The sequence below is a fragment of the Panthera pardus genome, unplaced genomic scaffold (genome assembly GCF_024362965.1).
Source record: "Panthera pardus isolate Hobbes unplaced genomic scaffold, ASM2436296v1 HiC_scaffold_16, whole genome shotgun sequence".
Taxonomy (NCBI): domain Eukaryota; kingdom Metazoa; phylum Chordata; class Mammalia; order Carnivora; family Felidae; genus Panthera; species Panthera pardus.
Window position 1 is genome coordinate 2,367,918 of NW_026526721.1, and position 22,888 is coordinate 2,390,805.

General features: G+C 50.7%; 1 protein-coding gene across 1 annotated transcript in view; it reads right to left on the minus strand.

The window, feature by feature from the left end:
* The window catches only part of TRAPPC10 (trafficking protein particle complex subunit 10), an 86,572-nt gene that overhangs the window by 62,541 nt on the left and 1,143 nt on the right, over nucleotides 1–22,888 (minus strand). The window contains 2 exon segments of the mRNA XM_053902986.1: nucleotides 493–628; nucleotides 4,853–4,934. Of these exon segments, the coding sequence (XP_053758961.1) occupies nucleotides 493–628; nucleotides 4,853–4,934 (218 nt within the window).

The window sequence follows — 22,888 nt, forward strand, 5'->3', positions numbered from 1 at the left end:
CACGTAAGGGCTGTGACGTCGAGCGTCACTCGGGTAGTCACGGAGCGCCCGCTGTACGGGCACCACGGCGGCGGGGAAGCAGGGCCGTCCCCTGCCCTCAGAAAGCCTACAAACCAGCAGGGGAGAGCAACAAGGATTACAAAGTCGAGGAACCACATGGGAGTGAACATGGGGAGTTCGGAAAAGGAAGCTCGGAGTCAATATTGACGATACCTAGAGGCCACGAGGGCGCGGGGGGCTCACAAGATCTCCAAACACAAGAAGACCGTACTTGGTGATGACCAAGAGGGTGACGCACTGGACCAGAGCAGAAACACGGAAGGACAAAGCCAGACGTTCGGCTGAGGAACGGAGAAGAGAGCACACCAAAATAGAGTACGTTGAAAAGTCAACTTGATTAATTAGAGCCGCCTGAACAAAAGCTAGACCCGTGAATTCTGAATCCTACTCCAAGGCATTTTCTCGTAATTCTCTCCCTACAGAAATACTTACACAGCATTCCGTCCAATAAATATGAAGAAAGGGGAAAGTGAGCAGAGCTTTGTTTCCATCTTTGGGTAGCAGCTCCTCTTTGAATTGAACGAAGTTGGATTCCAGGTGAATCATCTTTGGAGCACGGCCATAGGACCTACAAACAATTTTTAAAACGTCACTGAGGAAAATGAAGGATGTTCAGCAGAAAGAAAAGGGAAAAATCCGACAGTAACTGTAACCACATCCATGAGTTTGGAAGTACACATATGCTATCAGTCCTGAATTACAGCGATAATATTCTGCCCAAAAAGATTCCATAAATTATCGCAACAAGGCTCAAAATTACGTATCAAAGCTCCCTCTCCATAACGTCTGTCCTTTTACTCAGTGGCACACACAGGCTTCTTTGCGACACGGACTTACGAGAAAAATGGCTTTTACTTAAGAGTTTCACTATAAAAAGAAGTTACTGTAAAAAAAAAGAGATTCCCAAAAGCGCAGTTGGAAGATATGAAAGCTTTAAGCCACACACATACTTGCGTGATCACCTGTATTATCCAAAGCAGAGGACGACTGGTGGCAGAGAGCTGCCCCCCACCCCCCAGGGAGGAGGGACAGAGAGGCCCCAGAAGGCTGCAGACACCCAAAGAAAGGCTATCAGGGCATGGGTGCCAGATCACTGCGCTTGTGAAAAGGCCACCATGCTACAGGTATCTTCCCTCCACGCTTGGATTCTCCACCCCTAGAAATCCTACAGCTGGGTTTTGTACGTTTTGTTCGATAAAGAGTCTACGTGTAATAAACTGAAACTAACCACATTTAACATGATCACGCGGATGCCTGACCTTGTGTATTTTCTACCTGCGGGCTCACTCTTCCTTCCTGTCCTTTGGGAAACCAATCAAATTTTCTTTTTCCACCCTTTTTCTCTGCTGGTTCGAAAGCTTAACCATCTATTTCTGTCCTCCTGTTTGTTACATTTTCATTTTTTAATATGCATACGTTTTTTTCTTCAAAGACTAGAGTAAATGTCTCTCTTCTCCCTGAATACATCGAGTACTTTCTTCCCTCTGCTTCTTCCCCACTTCTAAAGTTTTAGATTTTTTAATTTTTAAAAGGGCTGACACCTTAACTTCAGAGAAACAGAAAATGTTTTTCTGACTCATTTGCCGGCAGCTGTGCCTTTCATCCTACGAATTCCGGGTTCGTTCTCCTTCCTGTTGCGACGTGTCCTTTTATTCCTTCAGGGTGGTAAGGTTTCTGATCACACGTGTCTGAAAACGTTTCTATCGTTTTCCTTTCTTTCCCAACCGGCTCCACGTCATGGCAAGCAACGAACACAACATTTGAATGGCACTCGGGAGTAGACACGTGTGGCCTAGTGCAGCCAGAAGTGACAGATCCTGGCCCCAGCTGGCTCCCAGCCCTTCGAGGGACAAACCTTCTCAGTCCCACGGCAGCCGGGCCCACAGGCAGGGGCGCTGACTCGGTCTTCCGTTCCGCACCGGAGTCTGACTAACACAGACTCGAGGTTGAAAGGCGTCTTCCGTGAGTACTTTGAGAGGCGCGGTCTGCCCCGCTGCATTTGCAGTGTCGTTAGAGACTGGCGTCCTCGTCCGTCTGTTTGCCCGGCACGGCTTTTGGTTTGCTCTGGTCGGCTTTCACCCCACTGGACTTTCAGCGGGCTCCAGCAAGCTTCTCATCCGCCTCGGGGAACGTGGTGCCCGCCCCGGGTTCTCTAGCCTCTGCTCCGACACCTGTGGCTGTCCCCGTATCTTGGCGTGTCCTTGGGCCCCGCACCTGTGCTCTCGGCACTGAGCCCCAGCTGCAGGGCGACAGAGCCCCGTCCTCCGGCTCACCGGTGGCTCTCCACCACACACCTGTTCGCTGCATCCAGTAAAGTTCCGTCTTCAAGTTTAGATCCAAGATCTACTCAATTACCTGTAAATTTTCATCAGAGCCACACGTACCTACTTTAACATGTCAAATAGTGTCCAAAAGCCTTTCCCTCTCTCACACTGACAAGCGGCTGCCTGGCCCAGCCTCCTCCGCCTCCCGGCTGTGCTCGCTCCCTAGAGCTGCTCTCACACATTAGCACAAACCCAGCCGCTTAACACAACATTAACTCGCTCGCATCTCAGGAGGCCAGAAGTTTGAAACCAAGGTGCTGGCAGTGCTGGCTTCCTCTGGAAGCTCCGGGGGAGACTGCGTTCTGGTCTCTCCTCCCTTCCAGCAAACGGTGGCGGTCTTCAGCTGGCAGACCACCGCGCCGACGGCTGCCTCCACCCCCAGCGGACTTCTCCTGTGTGCCTGTGTCTTCTCAGGACGCCTGTCACTGGATGTAGGGCCCACGCTACTCCAGATGAGTAAAGATCCTTCTTCCAAATAAAGTCACACTCACAGCTTCCAGATGGACCTGCCTTTTGGGGGCCACAATTCAACCCACTGTATCTCCTCGAACGCTCTGAGACAGGATGTCCGACCGTCCGTGACGGGTGCAGGCCAGGCTCCGCCTGCCCGCCCGTCCGTCCTCTTGCGCGCCCCGCACCCTCCCGACGGCCCTCTCGCGGGCGACTGCCACCCCTGCCGCGTGCTTCCCCTAGCGTTAAGTGTGCGCCACTGCTCACGCTTGAGCGACACGCTCGGGCTACGGCAGCTCAGTGACGTGCCCCTGGTCTTGCGGCATTCTTCATTTCCCCCGCCCACGGTCACCATTTCTAATCCTTCCCAAGCTCTCCGGCAGAGCCGCAAAGCCGAGTGCCACCCACACAGTCAAGCCTCAGCTAGCCCGGCAGTCCCTTTCCCCGGCTCACGGCCCTCAGAAGGCCTCCTGCTCCAATCGGGAAGGCACCGTGGGAGCACGTGGGAGCACACTAGGACTTTTCCTGGGGCCATCGGCCCGTCCCAAGGAATTCTCCACTCTCCTGCCTGGGGAGCAGGGGTGGGGCCTGAGCTCCGCCACGACGTGGCTGCACCTGTTCAGATCCCGACCGGCCGCTGCCAGAATGGCACTTCTCCCCGCTCCGCGGTGCCCCGTCAGCAGAGGCGGGCGTCCTCTGTCCCGCAGAGGTGGGCGACCGCTCCCTGCCCGCGCCCCGCCCGCCCCCTTCCAGCGCGCCCTTGCCTTCGCCCGCTGCCGTCCTGGGCCCGGTCACCTGCTTCCCTGGGAGCCGCCTCTGCAGACACACAGGCTCGGCCTTCTCTCCCGAGGCCTCCGTCTCTCTTCCTTCCCCGGGAAGGTGTGGAGTCTCCGCTGCGTCCCCCCCGCCCGGCTCCGTGCCTGCGCCCTCCCGCCTCCTCAGCCCTTTCCTCCGGCTCAGGGAAGCTCGGGAACACGAAGAGATGAGCACACGCAGAATCTACACAGTTTCTCCTTGTCTCCTCGTAACCCCTTTTCTTGCTTCGCGGACACACCTCTTTTATCTTTCTGGATGTTGAAATAACGTGCATGAGAAATCTTCTCCAGATACGAATTCCTCCTCCGCCGAATCATTTCTCTCATGGACGGCGCTGGGCCTCCTCAGATGGTGAACAATTCTCCCATTTTCTATCTGCCCTTTACTTTAAATTTAGTAACACGTTTCCTTCTAATGCTACAGTCGGACACAGACACGAGCCCAGAGCCCGTAGAGAGCCCTGGTGAGTGACACCCAGAAAGCCACGTTCATCTGCATGGTGTCAGGGAAAACACTCTGGTCAGTAAGAAAGAATGCAGTGACAGTGACAACCGGGACTACGTGAGTGTGAGTGACAACCGGTTAAAAGCAGATTACCTGAACTAGCAAGTCAAAATCCAAGCATCTTCCAGAAATAATATATCTCATCTCAGCAGAAAGAAGTTTCCCAATGAGATAATTCAAACGTCAACCATTTCTCCGACCAAGTCATGAGATGAACAATACACAGGAAAGGGAAAACGGCACGGCTGATCTGGTTTCCCCCCAATTTTTATGTAACATTTTCCGTACACGTGCTCATCCTTCAGAGAAGAGCACAGGAGCTCAGGGAGGAGAGCGGTCCTGCTGAGAGCACAGGTGAAGGCGACACCTTCTGTTTCCGTGCGGGGTCAGGGTGCAGGTCTCGTTTCCAAAATGCCTGTGTCTTTAAGACACTCTGAGCCACCGGGAAGAAGCACGCACGTCATTCTATAAAAGAGGGCCCTGAACTCAAAAGATCAGTCTTGTTTCTACCACCCTATGTCTCGGTAACAAAGCCAACACACTCCTTAAAGAGTGAGGCCAAGAGATTTTGTGACATGTTCAGTTTCGTTCCAATACACTTTAGAACTTAGGCTTTAACTTTGACTACCTCACTTGCTCATAGAAATGTCTAAAAAGTGAAGAGGGAGATAAAGTCAAAAAAAACAAACAGGCCACACCTTCTCCATTCCATCGGTTCCCTCGGAAGCTGCTGGGAAAGCGTTGGATAAATAGAAGTAAATAAATTCTGATCCCCAGCACCTACAACAGGAATAAAGAGAAAGGCAGTTACAACATTTTTAGGTGAAAACGGGCAACATGGGCTCTGGAATTTATTGAGTTGCTAACTGTAGACAGTTTTATATTTAGCAAAATGACACCACAAAACAAGATCGTTCTATACCTTTAAATACTGATCCCAAAAATAAAAAAAACGAGTAAATAAATAACTGATCTCACCTGACACCCGTAACCCAGCTTCTCCCTTACGGTACCTCCACGAGGCAGGGACCCCTTTCCCCACGCAGAGAATGAGGATCAGAGAAGCGGAGCGCCCTGCCCAAGGCCACGGAGCTCAGGAGAGAGGGAGCTGGCTCCCTCCAGCTGCCTCCCGAGTCCGTGATCCACAGCCATCGCTTTCCCTGACTTCGTGAGACCAGCCACAAACGCCGTGCAGAAAAGGAAACCCCGAGAAGTGAACACGAATTTGTTCACTGAAACAGACTCGATACGCATCGACACGCTGGCAGGAGCTAAGACGTACAGCACACTGCCCGTGCACGTGACACACACCACACCCGGCGGGCCTCACTGACCGCTCAGGCCGGCAGGCACCGACCTCGCCGGCCGGGAAGGTGACATGCAGGCGGCACGTGAGAGGCCGAGGCGCTCGGGCCACGGGGCTGCGGGCGGGGCCTAGTTATGAACCGGGTGCCCGACTTCGGGCCGCACGCTCGGGCTTAACTCGGCTCGGTCATCTCAGCCCTAACGCAACGCCAAGTCCATTAGCTCTCATTAAATCATAGCACGACCACATCATTCCGAAGCTAAAACAGAACCTTTTAACGTAGATGACTCAAACCCTTACGCTCGAGGATCCTCAAACTTGAAGCAAAACCATTATCCAAATTGCTTTCGTATTGATCTTAAGGAAATCATTGGGAATTGATGCAGGCCATTAACACAGTTGCTTGTTTTGCTATCGTGAACATTAAAAAAAACAAGACGAGACCAAACAAAACGCCTCCCCCAAACCACAGAACGGTATCAAGTCCCCGCTGAGAGGAGCGGTGTTTCCGGGCAGCGGAGCATCAGGGGCGGGGGCGAGGGGACCGGACACACGGGCGCTGACAGCCTGACCGCCCGGCCCCGGCTCCTCGCCAACGCCACCTACCTAACCAGCTGAGTCAGCCGGGGGACGCCGCCACCCTCCTGTGCCTCCGAGGACCATCTTCGAAGTAGGAAAATAATACCGAGGGCTGCGGCCACACAAATAACCTTGAACGAGGCCTGACACAAAGTATTTTGGGTTCTTCCTACTACATTTTTTGTTAAAATAAAAACCATTTTTATGTTTTACGTTCAGTTGGCAGCCACCTTAGAAATCATTAAGAAAATATTCGGTTAGCGTCACATTTCTTACCGTGGACTGCCATTCCTACTGTCTCTCTAGAAGGTTCCAAGATTAATGTACAAAAATTACCACTCTTGTGCTAACGCGGCAGTAAGGGCAACCACACGGAAGCTGTCCCGTCTCACTGGTGTTCGTCCGTCCTCGTCCCAGAGCCTCCAGCGGACATACGTGTGGACACAGAGCGGAACGATGAAACGCCCCTTAAGCCCCCCCACCAAGCGAGCTCCCAGGAAAATCCTAACAGTGAAACTCATGTAAATGGAGACTGTAATTCTCTTGAATTCTCTCATGGAATAAATCTTTAATTTGTGTCCCAAATTTAATTTTAAAAGATTACAGGTCAACCAGCACAGTAACTGTGGGCTTAAATGTGACCGGCTGACCTCAGTGCCTGTTCTGAACTGAACCGTGTCCCCCCACGAAAGTCATGTTGAAGTCCTAACCCCAGTAGCTCTGAATGGGACTGTATCTGGAGATCAGGTCTCTGAAGAGGCAATTACGTTAAACGACGTCTTTAAGGTCTTCGGGCCCTGATCCCATCTGACTGGTGCCCTTCTAAGAAAAGAAAATGTGAACGCACAGAGAGAGACACCAGGGATGTGACAAGATTGTGGGAGGACAGAGAGAAGACAGCTGTCTACATGGCAAGAAGGGAAAGCCTCAGCAGCAGACCCTACTGAGACCTTGATCTTGGACTCCCGGCCTCCAGAACTGCAAGTTTCGGTTGCTTCAGCCACAAAGGCAGCCCGAGCAGACAGAACCGTGCCCCCCGATTTACATCTGGAGACCAAATTCTTCTAACCCACTGAGGCTCTATCTACACCGTGGAACAAGAATAGAGAAAAGCTACCATGATGTTCCAGAATACACACCTATTATCATAATTCTCTTCAACCTTCAGCTCGAGGGTTATGAAAACCTGCGATGCCTCCTGAAAACGGGCTCTGGAGAGTCAGAGCACGAAAAGGGAAAGCAGGAGTTGAGGCTAAAACTCTTAATGAAATCTCAGCTAACGTGATAAGTAATTAGCAACACATGCTTTGTAGAGTCCCCAAATAGCCACAAAGTAGAAAAGTCCTTAGAGCTTTGAGGTCTGAATGGTAAGACAGACAGAACGTCCAAGCTGATGTTTCAACTTTGATCCCATGGGCAACAGAGGGAGAAACACCAAGGATTCAGTTCTGTGAAAGTAGCTACGGGGGCACCTGGGGGGCTCAGCCGGTTGAGGGCCGACTTCGACTCAGGTCGTGATCTCAGCAGTCCGTGAGTTCAAGCCCCACGTCGGGCTCTGTGCTGACAGCTCAGAGCCTGAAGCCTGCTTTGGATTCTGTGTCTCCCTCTGTCTTCCCCTCCTTCACTTGCACTCTGTCTCTGTCTCTGTCTCTCAAAAATAAACGTTAAAAAAATTATTTTAATAAAAAATAAATAAATAAAACATTAAAAAAAATTTTTTTAAGTAGCTACTAAAAGCAAAAATGAGGCTTAAGACTGATGTGCTCAAGTTTCGAGAACCCTGTTCAGGAAATTGTCCCGTTTACTTTTCCACCCTGAGAACCCTATTAAAAAAGTAAAGTCAAAGTATTTATTGCAACAACTAAGATCCCTGTGTATATGTGTGTGTGTGTGGGGGGGGGGGGGGGAGGGGGACAGGGGAGGGAGGGAAAGGGAGGAAGAGAGACGGAGAGAGACGGAGAGAGAGGGAGGGAAAGGGGAGACTTCAAAATAATTACTAAGGGTAATTCAAAGCATAATCCCATTAACATAAACCTCTCTCCCTGCATGTGTGACTACACGTATGACCCCGCTCTCGTCACTCCAGGGGACACGTGGAGACAGGAGGACCAGGGAGCGCACAGTGGCCCCCACACCCATAGGCGGCTCCAGGGGGCCGCGGACCACAAGTCGCCCTCTGCGCCGGCTACTGCCTTGCCGGCAGGACCCTGGCAGGAGGGGGGAGAGGCGCATAGGCACAGGAGCCACTCAAATGTGAAGGGAAACACTGGGACAGTCACCTTGCTCTGAAGACAGGGCTGTAACCACCTGGGGCGCCGCCCAGACCCGCTGAGCAAAGTCCAGCTCAGACACCCCTAACAAAGGCGGGCAGAGTCCCAGGTTTCCGATTATATGAACCTGTTTTCTTATAATTTATGCCAGTAGTTAACTGGATTTTCTGTTACATGCTGTCAGATGACTGGCCGGACCTTCATTATTTCCTGAACTATTACCGTATTCTGAAATGTTTACGAGTATATGTTTATATGTATTAATCATGTTATTCAAAAGTTTTTATGCTAAAAGCAGATAGGGACTAACTAAACACAGAGTGAAAAAGAATTAAAAAATATGACTTCAGTGATTTAAGCATAAATGGGTCTTTTTCAACAAACTCAACATTTTTCTCAGACCTTTAAAACAGAAGGGCTTGGGAACTCAATTGTAGAGAAAGTAATTAGGAACTTATGCCAACATTAAAAAGACACTAACGTGTCCAATTTACAAAATATGACTTCGGATACAGATGTATCACTTCGATTTTAGATCACCGGCAGTAGGAAAACAGCTACTTTTGAAACAGCTCTCATCTTCAAAGAAGTCGATCACAACTAAAAATAGAAACCTGTCGGCTACAGTCTTTTCTGACCCAAGATGCTGTCGCTGAGATGAGAGTCTAACCAGAGCGTAACAGCAGCCCCAGATGCCCCACCCCCCACCTGACGACACCACTCGAGCGCCAGGCCAGCCACGAGCTGCCCACACAACCCTAGACCATTTGTCCTACAGCAACCAGAAGAGCCGTACGACATTCACCTTCAATCACGTTGAGCACGAAGCCTTTATCTTAGGTCCACTACAACTACAAAGTCACAAAGTTATTTAGTGTCCAAATTTTTGAGATTCAGATTCTGAATTCTTTCTTTCTTTCTTGAATTCTTTCTTGAATTCTTTCTTTCTTTCTTTCTTTCTTTCTTTCTTTCTTTCTTTCTTTCTTTCTCTTTCTCTCTCTCTTTCTTTCTCTCTCTTTCTCTCTTTCTTTCTTTCGAGAAAGAGGTGAGGTCATGACCTGAGCCGAAACCAAGAGTCAAACACTTAACCGACTGAGCCACCCAGGCGCCCCCAGAGTTTTCATTCGTAACAGTGGACAACAGCTGGAACAGAATCAACGTTAGGTTGACACTTACAGACTAGAGGACGTCAGGATGCCCTGCTTTGTGCAAAAATGCCTCAAACAAGACCGACAACTGGCACTTTACCCCCTGGGAGTCTCCGTCCAAAGCAAACCGTCCAAAGGGGTTCTATCTGAGGGACAAGATCACAGGGGTGTTTGCTTTCTGCATGTCAGGAATATGGGATGTCTCAACTAAAATAACATAAAGGTATTCTCTTTAACCTAAAAGAAAAACGCCCGTACCTACCTTCAAAAAGCTATAAATCTGATGTTCCTACGATGTTTATGCAACAATTTTTAAACGATTTTAGGACTCAATTATGACAGGAGGATTGAATTTGGCACTAAACGGTCTACAGAAAAAGTAGCATAAATTACCAAATGTGGTTTGAGTACTTGACAGCTATAAATTATGCCTCAGGGGAAACACAAGGCTAAGTTAAAAGTTACTTTCAGTTGGGAAGGACACAGGGTTTTCACACTTGTAGAACCGTTACTTCCCATGATTTTTTTTTTCCCCGAGACACGTGGGAAGGGCATTTCGGAATCTACGTCACGGTCCCGCCTGCCTCAGCCTGTGAATACGTTCCCTCACACGGCAAGGGTGCAGCTAGACAGGGCTGCTCCTCGGGTGATCTTAAACAAAGAGATTATCCCCGATCCTCCGGGAGGGCCAAGGTGCTCACAGGAGAGTAATTCAATGGGGGAGGAGGGAGGCAGCAGGGCCAGAACCAAAGAGGTGGCATCCTGAGAAGGACCCAACTGGTCACTGTTGCCTCTGAAGGCGGAGGAAGGGCCGTGAGCCGAACAACGCGGGCAGCCTCCAGACGCCGGCAAAGGACAAGGCAACGGATTCTCCCCCGGAGCCTCCAGAAGGAATCAGCCCGGCGGCCCCCTGATTTTAGCCCAATGAGACCCATTTCAGACTTCTGACCTCCACGACTCTAAAATAATATATTGTGTTCTTTTAAGGCACTGAGTCTATACAATTTGTTACAACACCACAAGAAAAATTAAAGCGCTTAATTTGCAACAACGACAAATTTTGCACAATATCTTTCTTCTGAGGTTCTAGGAGGGCTTGCTAAGCTACAGGCGGTTTGGCACCAGGTGAGAGCTGGCTACAAGAAGTCAGAGAGGGGCCGTCCATTTACTGTCCAAACACAGCACAGTGCACCGGGGACACCCTCAGCACTGGGCACACGCGCTCTGCACTCGCAAGCCGGCCCGAGGAGAGAAGGCCACTCCGCAAATGGAAACTGAGGCCCGAGCAGGTGCATCTCCCTAACCTGCCCGAGGTCAAGCAACCAATAAGCCTCAAAGCTGGGACTGACTCACCTCCAGGCAGCCTGGCTCTGCACTCAACATTCTTCTCTACGGCTCTGGGTTGTGTCTCTATTTCTTTTATTGTGTGCTGATTAATCTGCAGACAGGCTCTGTCGATGCTGCTTGGCTGAAGATACAGGTTCCGGGAGACACTTCCTTCCCTCAACAGTGAACATTTCTGTCATTTGCTTACCAGTCACCAGCCCTTAAACATGCAAAGCTATGAAATCTTAACACAGAAGTATAAAAGGATCGGGACACTATAACCATGAGAGAGTTGCAGAGAAAAACAAAAGGTTCAGCCAATTTGCAGCTGATGGGTAGCTTCCCTCATAATTAATACGTGTATTTTCAAGCTCAGTATTTTTAGTTGCAGATTGATGTTGGGTAAAAGATCTTAAATAAAGCTTTTAAATATCTGTTGATACAAATTTCTCATACAGTATAATTGTTCTTCGAATTCTTTAGTATAATCTTAGTAAAGGGAAATAGTAACTACTCCAATAAAACACTCCTCTCACCTGATCTCAAGCTCTCGAAGACGTCCAGATTATTTTAGCCTGTTAGCAAAGCGGGTGTCCTCGACAATCTAACGGGCAATGTCTTATCTTAAAAGCATTAGACTTAGCCTGCGGGACTCCACAGGTTCCCGCACGGACGGGTGGCCAAGACGGGACGGGCTGTAACTCAACGTGAATGAGTGCCGGCGAGAGACCGAGGAGCCCGCGTTTGGAGGCCTGGGTGTCCCCGCTCTGAGGACCTCCTCGCCGGGACCCTGGAGGCGGCCAGCTGTGGGGTGCCTGGACTAGGGACGGATGACCAATGTCGAGGCCCTTCCAAGCGAGGGATTAGATGATTCTACCTTTGAACAAATACGTCAAAGGAAATATATAACGTATCTAGCCTTTGCCTTACAGAAAAATCTTCAGAAAGAGCCACTCTTCGGGTTTGCGGTTAACGAACGCAAGCTACGGTTCAGCAGCCGGCAGCGTGTTCCCGTCTGAAAACGGGGGGCTGAAGAGAGAGCACCGTCAGTGACCCGAACACCGCATGCACTTGCCCACAGACCATACATGACTCCGTTGCTCAACAGCTTTTCGGAGAACGGACTTTCAAACGGACGATAAAAACGTCCAAGGTCACAAGCGGGGAGGTCCCGCCAGCCCGTTCAATCATGTGTAAAGCGTATTTGCTATACTTCCTGTACCATGTCAGCACAGTAATGAAAATCAATGAATGCTTCAAACCGGTAGCTCTTTCGTGGGGAAACCTAATGTCAGATGCATAGTCACAGGATATAGAAACCCTCCCCCGTGGTCCTCCCCGAGTATCTGCACATACAAGGTTTTCACATTTGGGGACTGGAAGTGGGGAGTGAGGTTAATGAGAAAAAACAAAGAAGATCCAGAAGTCATTCAGATTCTAGAAGCAGAAACCCAGGTGTAGTCTGTCCTGTAAGATGGGCAACTGACCCCTCGCTTCTGCGTATAAACACTGCCCTCCCTTCATCGCGAGGCGCATGCTTGGGAAGCAAGTGAGCCCTCCCTCCCACAGCGCTGCACCACAGAGGCCAAGCGTAAAGAAAAGTAATTTCCCACAGTCAACATGATGGGGATGATGGAGAGCTCCCTTGTCGGGTCGTCCGCCGTCCTGCCAAAATACAGATGTTAAATCACGAGTCGTGTATCCTGCCCCTCCAGCACTGGAGTTCAAGGCACACCCACTGCACCCTGCTCTCACCGCTGTGACGTGTGCACGTGGCCGCTCTCCACGCCGCTCTTCTCTCCCCCAGCAGCCGGTCTCTAGAACAGTTACTACCCCGGGTGTGATCAAAGGGGAAAAACACAATCTACGCTAGCAGTAATCGAGTTGTGTGCCGCGGGAGAAAGCAGGAAAGGAACCACAGCCAACACGCAGAGACTACGCACAAGACATAAAGCCCCAAAGTCGCCTTCCTTTTTGACATGAAGACAATTTAGCACACGCCAAGAGCGCCAAATGTTCGAGTAAACAATTCTAACCAGGACAACAGTCCCCTTCTCTGGCATTCACGGATCGAACGCGGCCTAAAACTCAGGAGATGAAACATAAAAAGAAGACTGGATGAGTGCATCTAAATAAAGAACACTGAAGAGTTAGCCCTTGTCGGTTTACATATTTTTAAATAAAGAAAATATGGAGAGGTGGCTCAGTAGGTTAAGCCTCCAACTCTTGATTTCGGCTCAGGTCATAATCATGGTTCGTGGGTTCGGGTCCCACGTCGGGCTCCGCTTCGGATTCTCCCCCTGCCCCCCCCCCCCCTGCTCTTCTTCTGCATATGCACGCACTCTCAAAATGAACTTAAAAAAATTTTTTTTAGTTAAAAAAAAAAAAAGAAAAGAAAAGACGAAATGACTGTAGCAGTCTGAATCACACACAGCATTTACGAGTTCAAGAGATCATGCCTGCCACAGGCCCGCCCCTGCTCTGGGGCTTTGGAGACAAGGGCTCCTAAAACGGCTCTTCCCCTAGGGTTCCCAAAGACCACCTTCTCAGTGAGGTCCAGCTGTAGCTTCCAAAGGGCGCACCATCATGGAGGGGAATTTGGCAACACCTAGCAAAATCACGTGTTTTCCGTAGCCCCGGCAATCCCTGGAGGGACCTATCCCAACAGACACACGCACAAAGCTGTTTGATTCAGGACTGTATGAAACAGCAAAATACAAAACCATTTCTCTCCCCGGATGGGGGCCAAGGAGAACAAACCACGGAATGGCTACATAACAGAGTTCTGCGGGACTGAAAACACCAACAGGAAAGATCTCCAGGAAATGTTGAGAAAAAAAGCGAGGGGGGGAATGTGTGTGTGTGGTCTGCAATCTCCTCCCCCAGAAAGGGAAGTACAAATACGTAGGAATTTTTTTTATGGAAGGAGAATACTTGGAGAAGGAAGGGACAGGGTGGAGGGGGACCCAAGTACACACTGCCTTCTTGTCCATACACCTTGCTTGGAAGATACGATTTTGAAAGCAGGTACATATTCACATTATTACGAAACAAGGTTAAACTTCTAAAAAGCTTTCCCTAAAAACATCAGAAAAAAATACAACAAATGAAGTTAAATGTATGCGCGGTGGGCAGTATAAGCACCAAGAAAGAAGTCGGACAAGGGAGGCAGTCTGACTGCGCTCCTAGTGGGATATATCCAAACATCAGAGAGCTATTAAAAACGTTTTAACTCGGTGTTCACGAGTCACTGTCGACGGCTGAGTGAAAGACACCGCATTAAGTGGCTCCCTGGGCCTGCAGCAGCCCCATCTCCAAGGTGTTTGCTAGAAATGCCCGTTCCCAGGTCCACCCCTGACCCGCTGAGTCAGAAATTAGGGTGGAGCCCGGGGTCAGGTTCTAACAAGCCCTCTAGGGGATTCTGATGCAGCTCTCGCTCTACCTCTCTCATCCCCAAGTACCCACAGAACAGGGGGGAAGAAAGAAAATTGGAAGAGAGAGCAGTTAATTAAACCTCAAAAGAGAGACAGAGGGAAACCGGGATCTGAAGACAGACCAGAAGAGCATTGAGCTCAAAACCCTACCGGTATACTAATTAATTCAAAGATTAAAAAAAAAAAAAAAAAAGACATTGAAAATGTAAACACCAGGGCGCCTGGGCGGCTCAGTCAGTTAAGCATCTGACTTCAGCTCAGGCCATGATCTCACAGTCATGAGACGGAGACCTGAGTTGGGCTCAGCACAGAGCACGGAGCCTGCCTGGGATTCTCTCTCTCCTTCTCTGTCCCTCCCCAGCTCGTTCTCTCTCTTTCTCAAAATAAGTAAATAAACTTCAAAAAATAAAAGTCCCGGTCTTTCAGAGATATGCTGTCTTGAAAGGCACACGCTGTCTTCGCTCCGGCTGCCATGACAAAATACCACGACAGGAGTTGTTTTCTCCCAGTTCTGGAGCCCGGAAGTCCAAGATCAAGGTGCTGGCCATTCAGTTCCAGGTGTCTGATTTCTTCCCGGTTGGTGCCTCGCCCGTCCTGGTGCTCAGTGGCCTTTCCTTGCCGTGCAGGAGGAGGCAGGGCGCGTGCTCGCCCCCTTCTCATAGGCCTCTGACTCCATCCCCGGGGCCTACATCCCCTCCTAACCCGCTCACCACCCAAAGACCCCCGTCTCGCAATACTGCCACACTGGGGAGCGGGGCTCCCACCTAGGAACTGCGGGGAGGGGAGCCAAACCTTTGGTCCATAACACGTACACTTACAGATAAGCGTATACACTTGGGATCTGCTTCGGAAATAACACGGGATTAGGGGGATGGGGGTTTGGACGTGCGAGACTGGCCAATCCGTCCAACTGCTGAAGTTGGGTGACAGGTTGGCGGGGTTCCTTTACCCCGTTCTTACTACTTTTGTACACGTCTGCCAGTCTCCATACTTGCAATAGAAAGTTGAAATGCTACAGTTCTCCCACTTCCCTTCCCCTTTTCTTTTTTCCCACAGCACGTAGCAACAGTTACGTAATTTACTGCACATGCGTACTGTCTACCTCCTCTTGCTGGAATGTAGGCTCTACGAGGGCTGGGGTCTGTGCTCACGGATGCGCCTGCACACATCACCGCTGCGGAGCCCAACCCTACGCCAGACAGCCAGGGCCCCGCGGCACAGGGCACCCTGCAGCAGAGAGCAACGCCAAGTGCTGGGGTCCGAATACGCTGCCAGGCTATGAATGCAACTTTAGAACGGATGAGATCACACTGAGGATTTCTAGCGCGGCTGACTTACTCGGTTCTGAGACTTAGGAAGCGAGATTTTTATTTCACTTAAGTCTATGGCAAAGGATTTCTCTGAGGGGTAATTTTAGAGACAAGTCCCCCCCTCAGTGTGGGCAGACGGTGTCTGCCTCCCCACCTACTTGGTAAAGTCGTGGCACGGGAGGAGGCCGATCCTCGCTGTGCCATCAAATACTGAGGGACCCTGGTCGGGCACAGCCGAACCCGCCCTGGCGTCTTCACCTTCAAAATGACCCGACGGCCCATCCTATTTTCACCTCCACACTTAGAAACCTACTAACTGATCCACTGATCCAAAAGTGCCCGTAAATGGGGAGCTGTGAAGCTAGTAAAAATCACTACCTGAAAAGGTTATTCTTAGTTCCAAGGCTCTACCTAAAATTTTAGCTCTAAAATGTACACAATTACTTCTGAATGCTAAACAGACCTGTTGAAAACAAGAAACATTCCAAACTTACAATAGTTCCCAGTGAAACCAAGGTCTAAACCTGTTGTCAGTTTCCTCATAATTTCTCTGCTCACTTTCTTTAAAATTTTGCAAACAAGGACCTAAAAGAACATGAAGGAACAAAACACCACGGAACACAAGCACAAGAAGCTAACTAAAGGCACTGACCGCCCAGGGGAAAATAACAAAGGAGAGAGACATTACCAAAAATGTTCACTTTTTCTAAGAGACCATCCCACCTCGTGCCAACATCTAGAGCCCCAAATCCCAGATGCCGAGGAATCATTCCCCTGGTCAAGAGAACGGCAAAGACAAACCTCTACGACCGAGGCCGCGTTACACAACCAGGGAAGTGCGAGGGACGTTGGCGGATGTGCGCCCGGATGCCAACACAGACACTGAGGCAGGGAACGAACTCGGCCCCCCGACGACCTGTCCACCTCCCGAACCCCTAAACCTGCGGCTGGGATCTTACTTGGAAAAAGGATTTGTAGATGGAATGAAGTTCAGGATCTCAAATGAGATCACCCCAGATCATCCGGGTGGGCGCTACATCCCACGACACGCGTCCCGATAAGAGATAGGGGAGCAAATGCAGAGAGAGACGAACCACGCGAGACAAGGCGGACCCAGGACAGAGACGAGAGAGGCGCAGCTACGAGCCAAGGGATGCCAGGGGCTGCTGGCAGCGTGCAGAGGCAGGAAGGGTCTTCCCCAGGAGCCGCAGGAGGGAGCACGGCCTACAGCACCTCGCTTTTCCACTTCCGGTCTCCAGAACTGCAGGAGAACAGATTTCCATGGTTTTAAGCCGGCAGGTTTCCGATAATCTGTTACAACAGCCCTAGGAAACTAAGGTATATGGCATAAAATACAAAATAGAATGCACATTTTTTCCTAGCACCATTCCAGTTCGTGTTTTAGTCATGTTTTTGGCTATACCTCTTAAATGTCAAAGTAAACGCAGCTGAACATGCTACTCAGAAGCGGTCCAATCATCAATAAACACATAAAAAGAGCTAATCATCAGGCAAATGCACCGCCAAACAACTACAACGAACTCGGGCTGAACAAAGAGATCCTGGATACGATATCAACAGCGCCACCCAAAAGTAAAAAAATTAACAATGAGACTTCATCAAAATTAAAAATGTTTGTACTCCGAAAGACAGCATTCAGAAAATTAAAGACCGCCAAAGATTAGAAAAAAATATTCGCAAATCATGGATCTGAGAAAGGACAGGTATCAGAAAATACAATGAACGCTTATAACTCAACGATAATCTAATTTAAAAAAGGGCAAAACAGGAGCTCTTGTGTGGCTCAGTCGGTTAAGCATTGGTCTCCTGACTGTGGCTCAGGTCATGCTCTCTGTTCAAGAGTTCAAGCCCCACATCGGGCTCCGTTCTGACAGCACAGAGCCTGCTTTGGATCTTTTCTCTCTCTGTCTCTCTCTCTCTCTCTGACTCTCCCTCACTTACGCACACATGGGGGCACTGTCTCTCTCAAAAAATAATAAACTTAAAAAAAAAAAAAGGGCAAGGTGGCTGGGTGGCTCAGTCAGTTAAGCATGTGACTTCGGCTCAGGTCATGATCTCATGGTTCCTGAGTTCGAGCCCCGTGTCAGGTTCTGTGCTGACAGCTCTGAGCCTGAAGCCTGCTTTGGATTCTCTCTCTCTCTCTCTCTCTCTCTCGCTCTCGCTCTCGCTCTCTCTGCCCCTTCCCCACTTGTGCTCTGTCTCTCTCAAAAATAAACAAACATTAAAAAAAATCAAAAAAGAAAAGGACCAAATATCTGAATAAACATTTCACTAAAGAAGATATACAAAAGGCTACTAAGAATTGGCAAAAATGCTCAACTTCACTAGTCGTGAGGGAAATGCAAATTAAAACCAAAATCAGACACCACGTCACGTGTGCTGGGATGGCTCTAATAAAAAAAAAAAAACACCGACAGGTGTGTGTCCACGGGCATACAGAGCTTCTGGAACCCTCGCACGCTGCTGGTGGCCATGGCTAAGCACTACAGACACTTTGGAAAACAACTGAGCAGTTTCTTAAAAAGTTAAACATAAGCTTATCACACAACACAGCAGCTCGGCTCCTAAGAATCACCCACAAAAAATGACAACACGTCCACACAGATAGACCCGCAAATGCTCCAGCCACACTATTCTTAACAGCCAAAAAGCGGAAACACTCCGAACGTCCACCAGCTGGGGAACAGCCCAACAAGACGGGTCCATCCCTCGGGCGGCCCGCTAGCCACAAATGAAAGGAACGGACTCCAGACGAAGGCACAGCCTCCAAGGACGAGGACGATCAGCCTCCAGACACTGCTGAGGACAAAAAGGCAGCCACAAGGCTGCACGCCACCGGGATTCCGTCTGGACGAAACGTCTAGAAAACAACCAGTGTAGAGGGACAGCTGACGCGCGGTCCTGGAAGGGTCCGGAGCGAGGGAAGTGCACGCCGGGACTTCTCTTATAGCGGGCTCGCCCGAACCCCCAGGGAGAACCGGCTTCAAAGGGCTGGGGCGGAGGCGGGGAGGGCGGCGGGGAGGCCGCTGGGGCAGAGCCGGGAGAGCAACGCTGGCTGGTGCTCGGGGGAGCGACAGCAAAGGTGGGAGAAGTGGCTGGATTGGAGATAAATGTCAGAGGTCAACAACGACTGTGGGCAGCCTGACTGCCAGTTGTGGGAGAAAAGAGAGGAGTCCTCAATGTTCCGTTGAAAAACCAAATATTCTCTGCGACCCGAACACCGAGCGCACGTGCATACACGTGCACTCCCGCCCAGAGCAGTTACAGAGGAAAGACGCCCGCACGGGAGGGAGCAAGGGCCAAGGCCGCACAGGGCACAGGGTGGCAGACGCTCAGGGAGGCGGGAGCGACCGGTGCGCCCAGGGGGACCAAAGGCCGGCGGCCTGGTGGCGGCGGGGACGGGAAGCGCCAGGCACCGGAGGCGGCGGGGGGGGACCAGCACCCCGTGACCGCACACACCGAACCCTGCGGCTCCCGGGAGCACACGCTCTGACGACCGGCCAAAAGCTTTCTGAGACGAGCAGCGCTTCCGCCCGTCCCCTTGCACGCCCGGCAGAAGGCGGCCCCCCCAGGCCGCCGGTCCCCACCAGCGTGCCAGGCCGCCCCGTGCTCCGCTCCTCTCTGGGCACACGCGGTCGTGACGTCCGCCGGACTGGACTACCTCGTCCCGGCAGAGCTTAGGAACGAAAATCAGACCCTGGAGTTTCACCTGCATAAACAAATCACACTTCACTGGAGACTCTTCACAAACACATCCTGTAAATCGGGCCTGTAAGCAAATCCAAACAGAAAAGGAACTTTACTTCTACATCATCCTTTCAAATCCACCCTAGAGGTTACACACTAGTAACGTGGGTTTCCAAGCCATGTACCCTGGTGCCTCCCGGTACCGCAGCAAACCCACAGAGGCCCCATCACACAGTATTCTGAATTTATGAGGAAGACAGCAGTGCTGAGAGGTACTGAACCCCACTCGAGGTATTCAGTTTCAGTATCAGGTCCTGCTACATTCCTTTCAAAGACATCATTATATCATAAAACAGGGTGGTTGCCAGGATAAAAGGAAAGTACCATAACCCCCCCCCCCCCACACACACACACACAGAGGATGGCATTGTCCAATCCGACTCCCAGCTACAGAAGTTGTACAGTGCCCAACAGGTACAACCATCCCATTTATGTTACTGTGGTTGGTTATCTAAGAATGAAAATGAAAATGTTTCCTCTAATTTATGTGTATTATTTTCTCAAATAACTACCATTAAGACATAATACTTAATAAAATTATTTGGAGCTAACTAATAAGTGGAATTACGAAGTGTTCTTTTCTTTTTAAATTTTTTGTTTAACGTTTATTCATTTTGAGAGACAGAGCATGAGTGGGCTCCAGGCTCCAGGCTCCGAGCCGTCAGCACAGAGCCCGACGCGGGGCTCGAACTCACGGACCGCGAGGATCACGACCTGAGCGGAAGTTGGACGCCCAAATGACCGAGCCACCCAGGTGCCCCTGAAGTCTTCTTCCTAACTTAGAGATACCATGAAAAAATTACTGAGACGCTACAGGCACTGCGAATAAAGAGAAGTTTAGAAATCACTGCTTGCTGGTTAACTTTTCTTGCACGTTGGTTCTTCTTCTGAGCGCTTATCGACCCTATGAGATTGGTTACTATCACCATCCCTACTTCCCAGATGAGGAAGAGACCGTGACGTGCTCTAGGGTCATGCGTGGAAGACCTACCCGTGTTAAGCACGCACACATACACGACACACAAACTGCAGGGGTGAGAACCTCTGGTACCTCCTTCGGTCCCTGCCCTCCAAATATACCTCACGGAACAGCGGGAGGTTCCCTAAGGACAGATGTTTCTCCCACATCTCCACTACTGATTCACTACTGGCTTAAGAATTTAGGGCCGCCTGGGGGGCTCAGTCGGTTGAGCGTTCCGACTTCGGCTCAGGTCACGATCTCGCGGTTCGTGGGTGTGAGCCCCGCGTCCGGCTCTGTGCTGACGGCTGGGAGCCTGGAGCCTGCTTCGGATTCTGGGTCTCCGTCTCTCTGCCCCTCCTCTGCTCCTGCTCTTTCTCTCAAGAATAAATAAACATTAAAAAAAAAAATTTAATATGGACCAAGACCTACATTTATGTGCATCAATTTAAGTCACTTTTCTGGTACTCAAACTGAGACAGTGATTAAATCACAAGCATCATACTTTCAGGGTGGGTGGAAAATTACAACGTGCAAATTTAAAAACCATAGGGGGGTGGGGGATCAAACTCCAACCAGGTTCAAAGCATTTACATACGTGCTCGTTTTTGTCGCCTTTTCCCCCTTTCAAAATGTATAATGTCAGATGTAAACCCCAACCAAATACAGAGATTCAGAAAAATAAAGTACGCACCCTAAGAAGTGACTGGTCAGATCATCTGGATGAAGCACTATTATTTTTCGAATACTGTGCACTTCCAGGTGGAGAGACAGTATGTGCCATTTTAGGCGTGATGCCAGCAGTCAGCAAAGAAACACCACAAATCAGTAGAATTACACTAACTCTGCCCACTAAACGAGAGCTGGGAAAGGAACATATCTTTCCCGACATACCTTTGGAACAGAAACCTAAGTCTTCATTCCACAGTCGACAACTGACCCAGTGGCCGGGGGGGGGGGGGGGGGGGGGGGGGGGGAGGGGGGGGAGGCGGAATCTAAGCCCCAACTTAAATTAGATCAAATAAAACTGCTGGGTTTGTTTCAGACTTGTGCATCTTTCGTGATTAATAACTTATCCTACAGGTATTCAAACCGCTCCGATCGGGGAACTCGTCACGCTATTAAGCACCACTACCCGCTCGGCCGACCTCCCTGTGCATTGCGTTTCTCTGGGATTTACTAACTTAGCTAGTCCGGGTCTAGACACACCCCCTGCTGAGGGTAGTCGGGAGGAGGGAAGTGAGCAGCAGGCTCAGAAACTGCTAGTGACGGGCTGAAGGTCAGGATGCTTTACAGGCAGCTTCAGAATCTTATCAAAAAAACCCAGCCAGCTTGCCAAGTGATAACGCAGCCTACTTACCCGAGTCTCTGGGCGCTCTCCGCCCTTCTCCTGGCCACGTACGTACAAGCACTTCCTAAACTTGCCCGACCCAGCCCCACCCCACATTCTCGTCAGGAAGGTCCTCACGATTCACTTCCACTGAAAGTGAGCCGTCACAAGCTGTACGAGAAACATCAAAACCAAGCACAGGCTCTGCCTTCGCCAGAAAAGGAACGAGGCCCGACCTCCCAGGTGCGGGGCGGCCAGAGGCCAACAGACGTGGAGAACAGAAGCGCTGCAAACTAAGACGGGTGAGTACGATCGAGAATCTGAAGAACACGCAGCTGGGGGGGATCCTGTCTACGGCTGGGACTACCAGCTCCTCCCTGCAAAGCCGGGCCGGAGAAGGGACCAGACAGGTGCCGCCCGGAGCGTCAGCCCCTGGCACGAAACACCAAGCTAGCTTCACGTGTGAACGGGGGAAGCCACGTCTCCTAGAACTGGCACGTTTAAAGGGACCTTTTTTACTTTCCCAGCGAACGTTCTCTCAAGCCTCCTGACCGGCTGTGTGCCTTTTCAGACACTTACTCTGTGTGCTTTCCACACAGGGGACAAGCCTTCGTGACAAACCTGCCGGAAAGGAGAGCGTGTCCTCTAGCGGTCACGCGCGTGTGCATAAAAGCGAACATCCAACACCCCTGTGGACCGCTGTCCTTCGTGGGTAACAATTCACGCACGAAGTCAGGACACCCAGGAGCTTTCCCTCCAGGAAGGTGCTTACAGAAGACAAGCCAAGGGGCAGAAGCTGTAATTAGATTCTGGGGATCCCCCAGCGCTCCCAGCGCCCCGCACGTGGGGGAGGCCTTTCCAGGATCTGGATTACTCGGACACGGTGAAGACCGCGGCCAGCCCGGCCCCCTCCTCCCGGAGGGTTCAGAGCGCAGGGCCTCCGCAGGGCCACACGCACCTGTCCTCCCGGGCTGAAGGTGTGCGGGTGCAACACCTTGAGTAAGACTTTCAGGTGACAGATACTCCGGGGAAGAAAACAGCTATTGCTGAACCACGCCAGGGTCCAAATTCAGAGCAGACGCAGCCCGTCTCCCTGAGGTCTACCACGTCACGACGAGCAGCCCGCTTCAACTTAAACACGCCACCTCTCAGGGTCCGACGAGGAGGGCGCACACAGGAGCGCGTCCCTAACCAGAAAAGGAGAATAAAGGGAGGAGACGGGAGGTGCTCAAGGCCCACACAGCGGACTCCATTAGGGCCTGGGAGCCCCGACTGTGCTGCAGAAGAAGACCACTGGCAACGAAC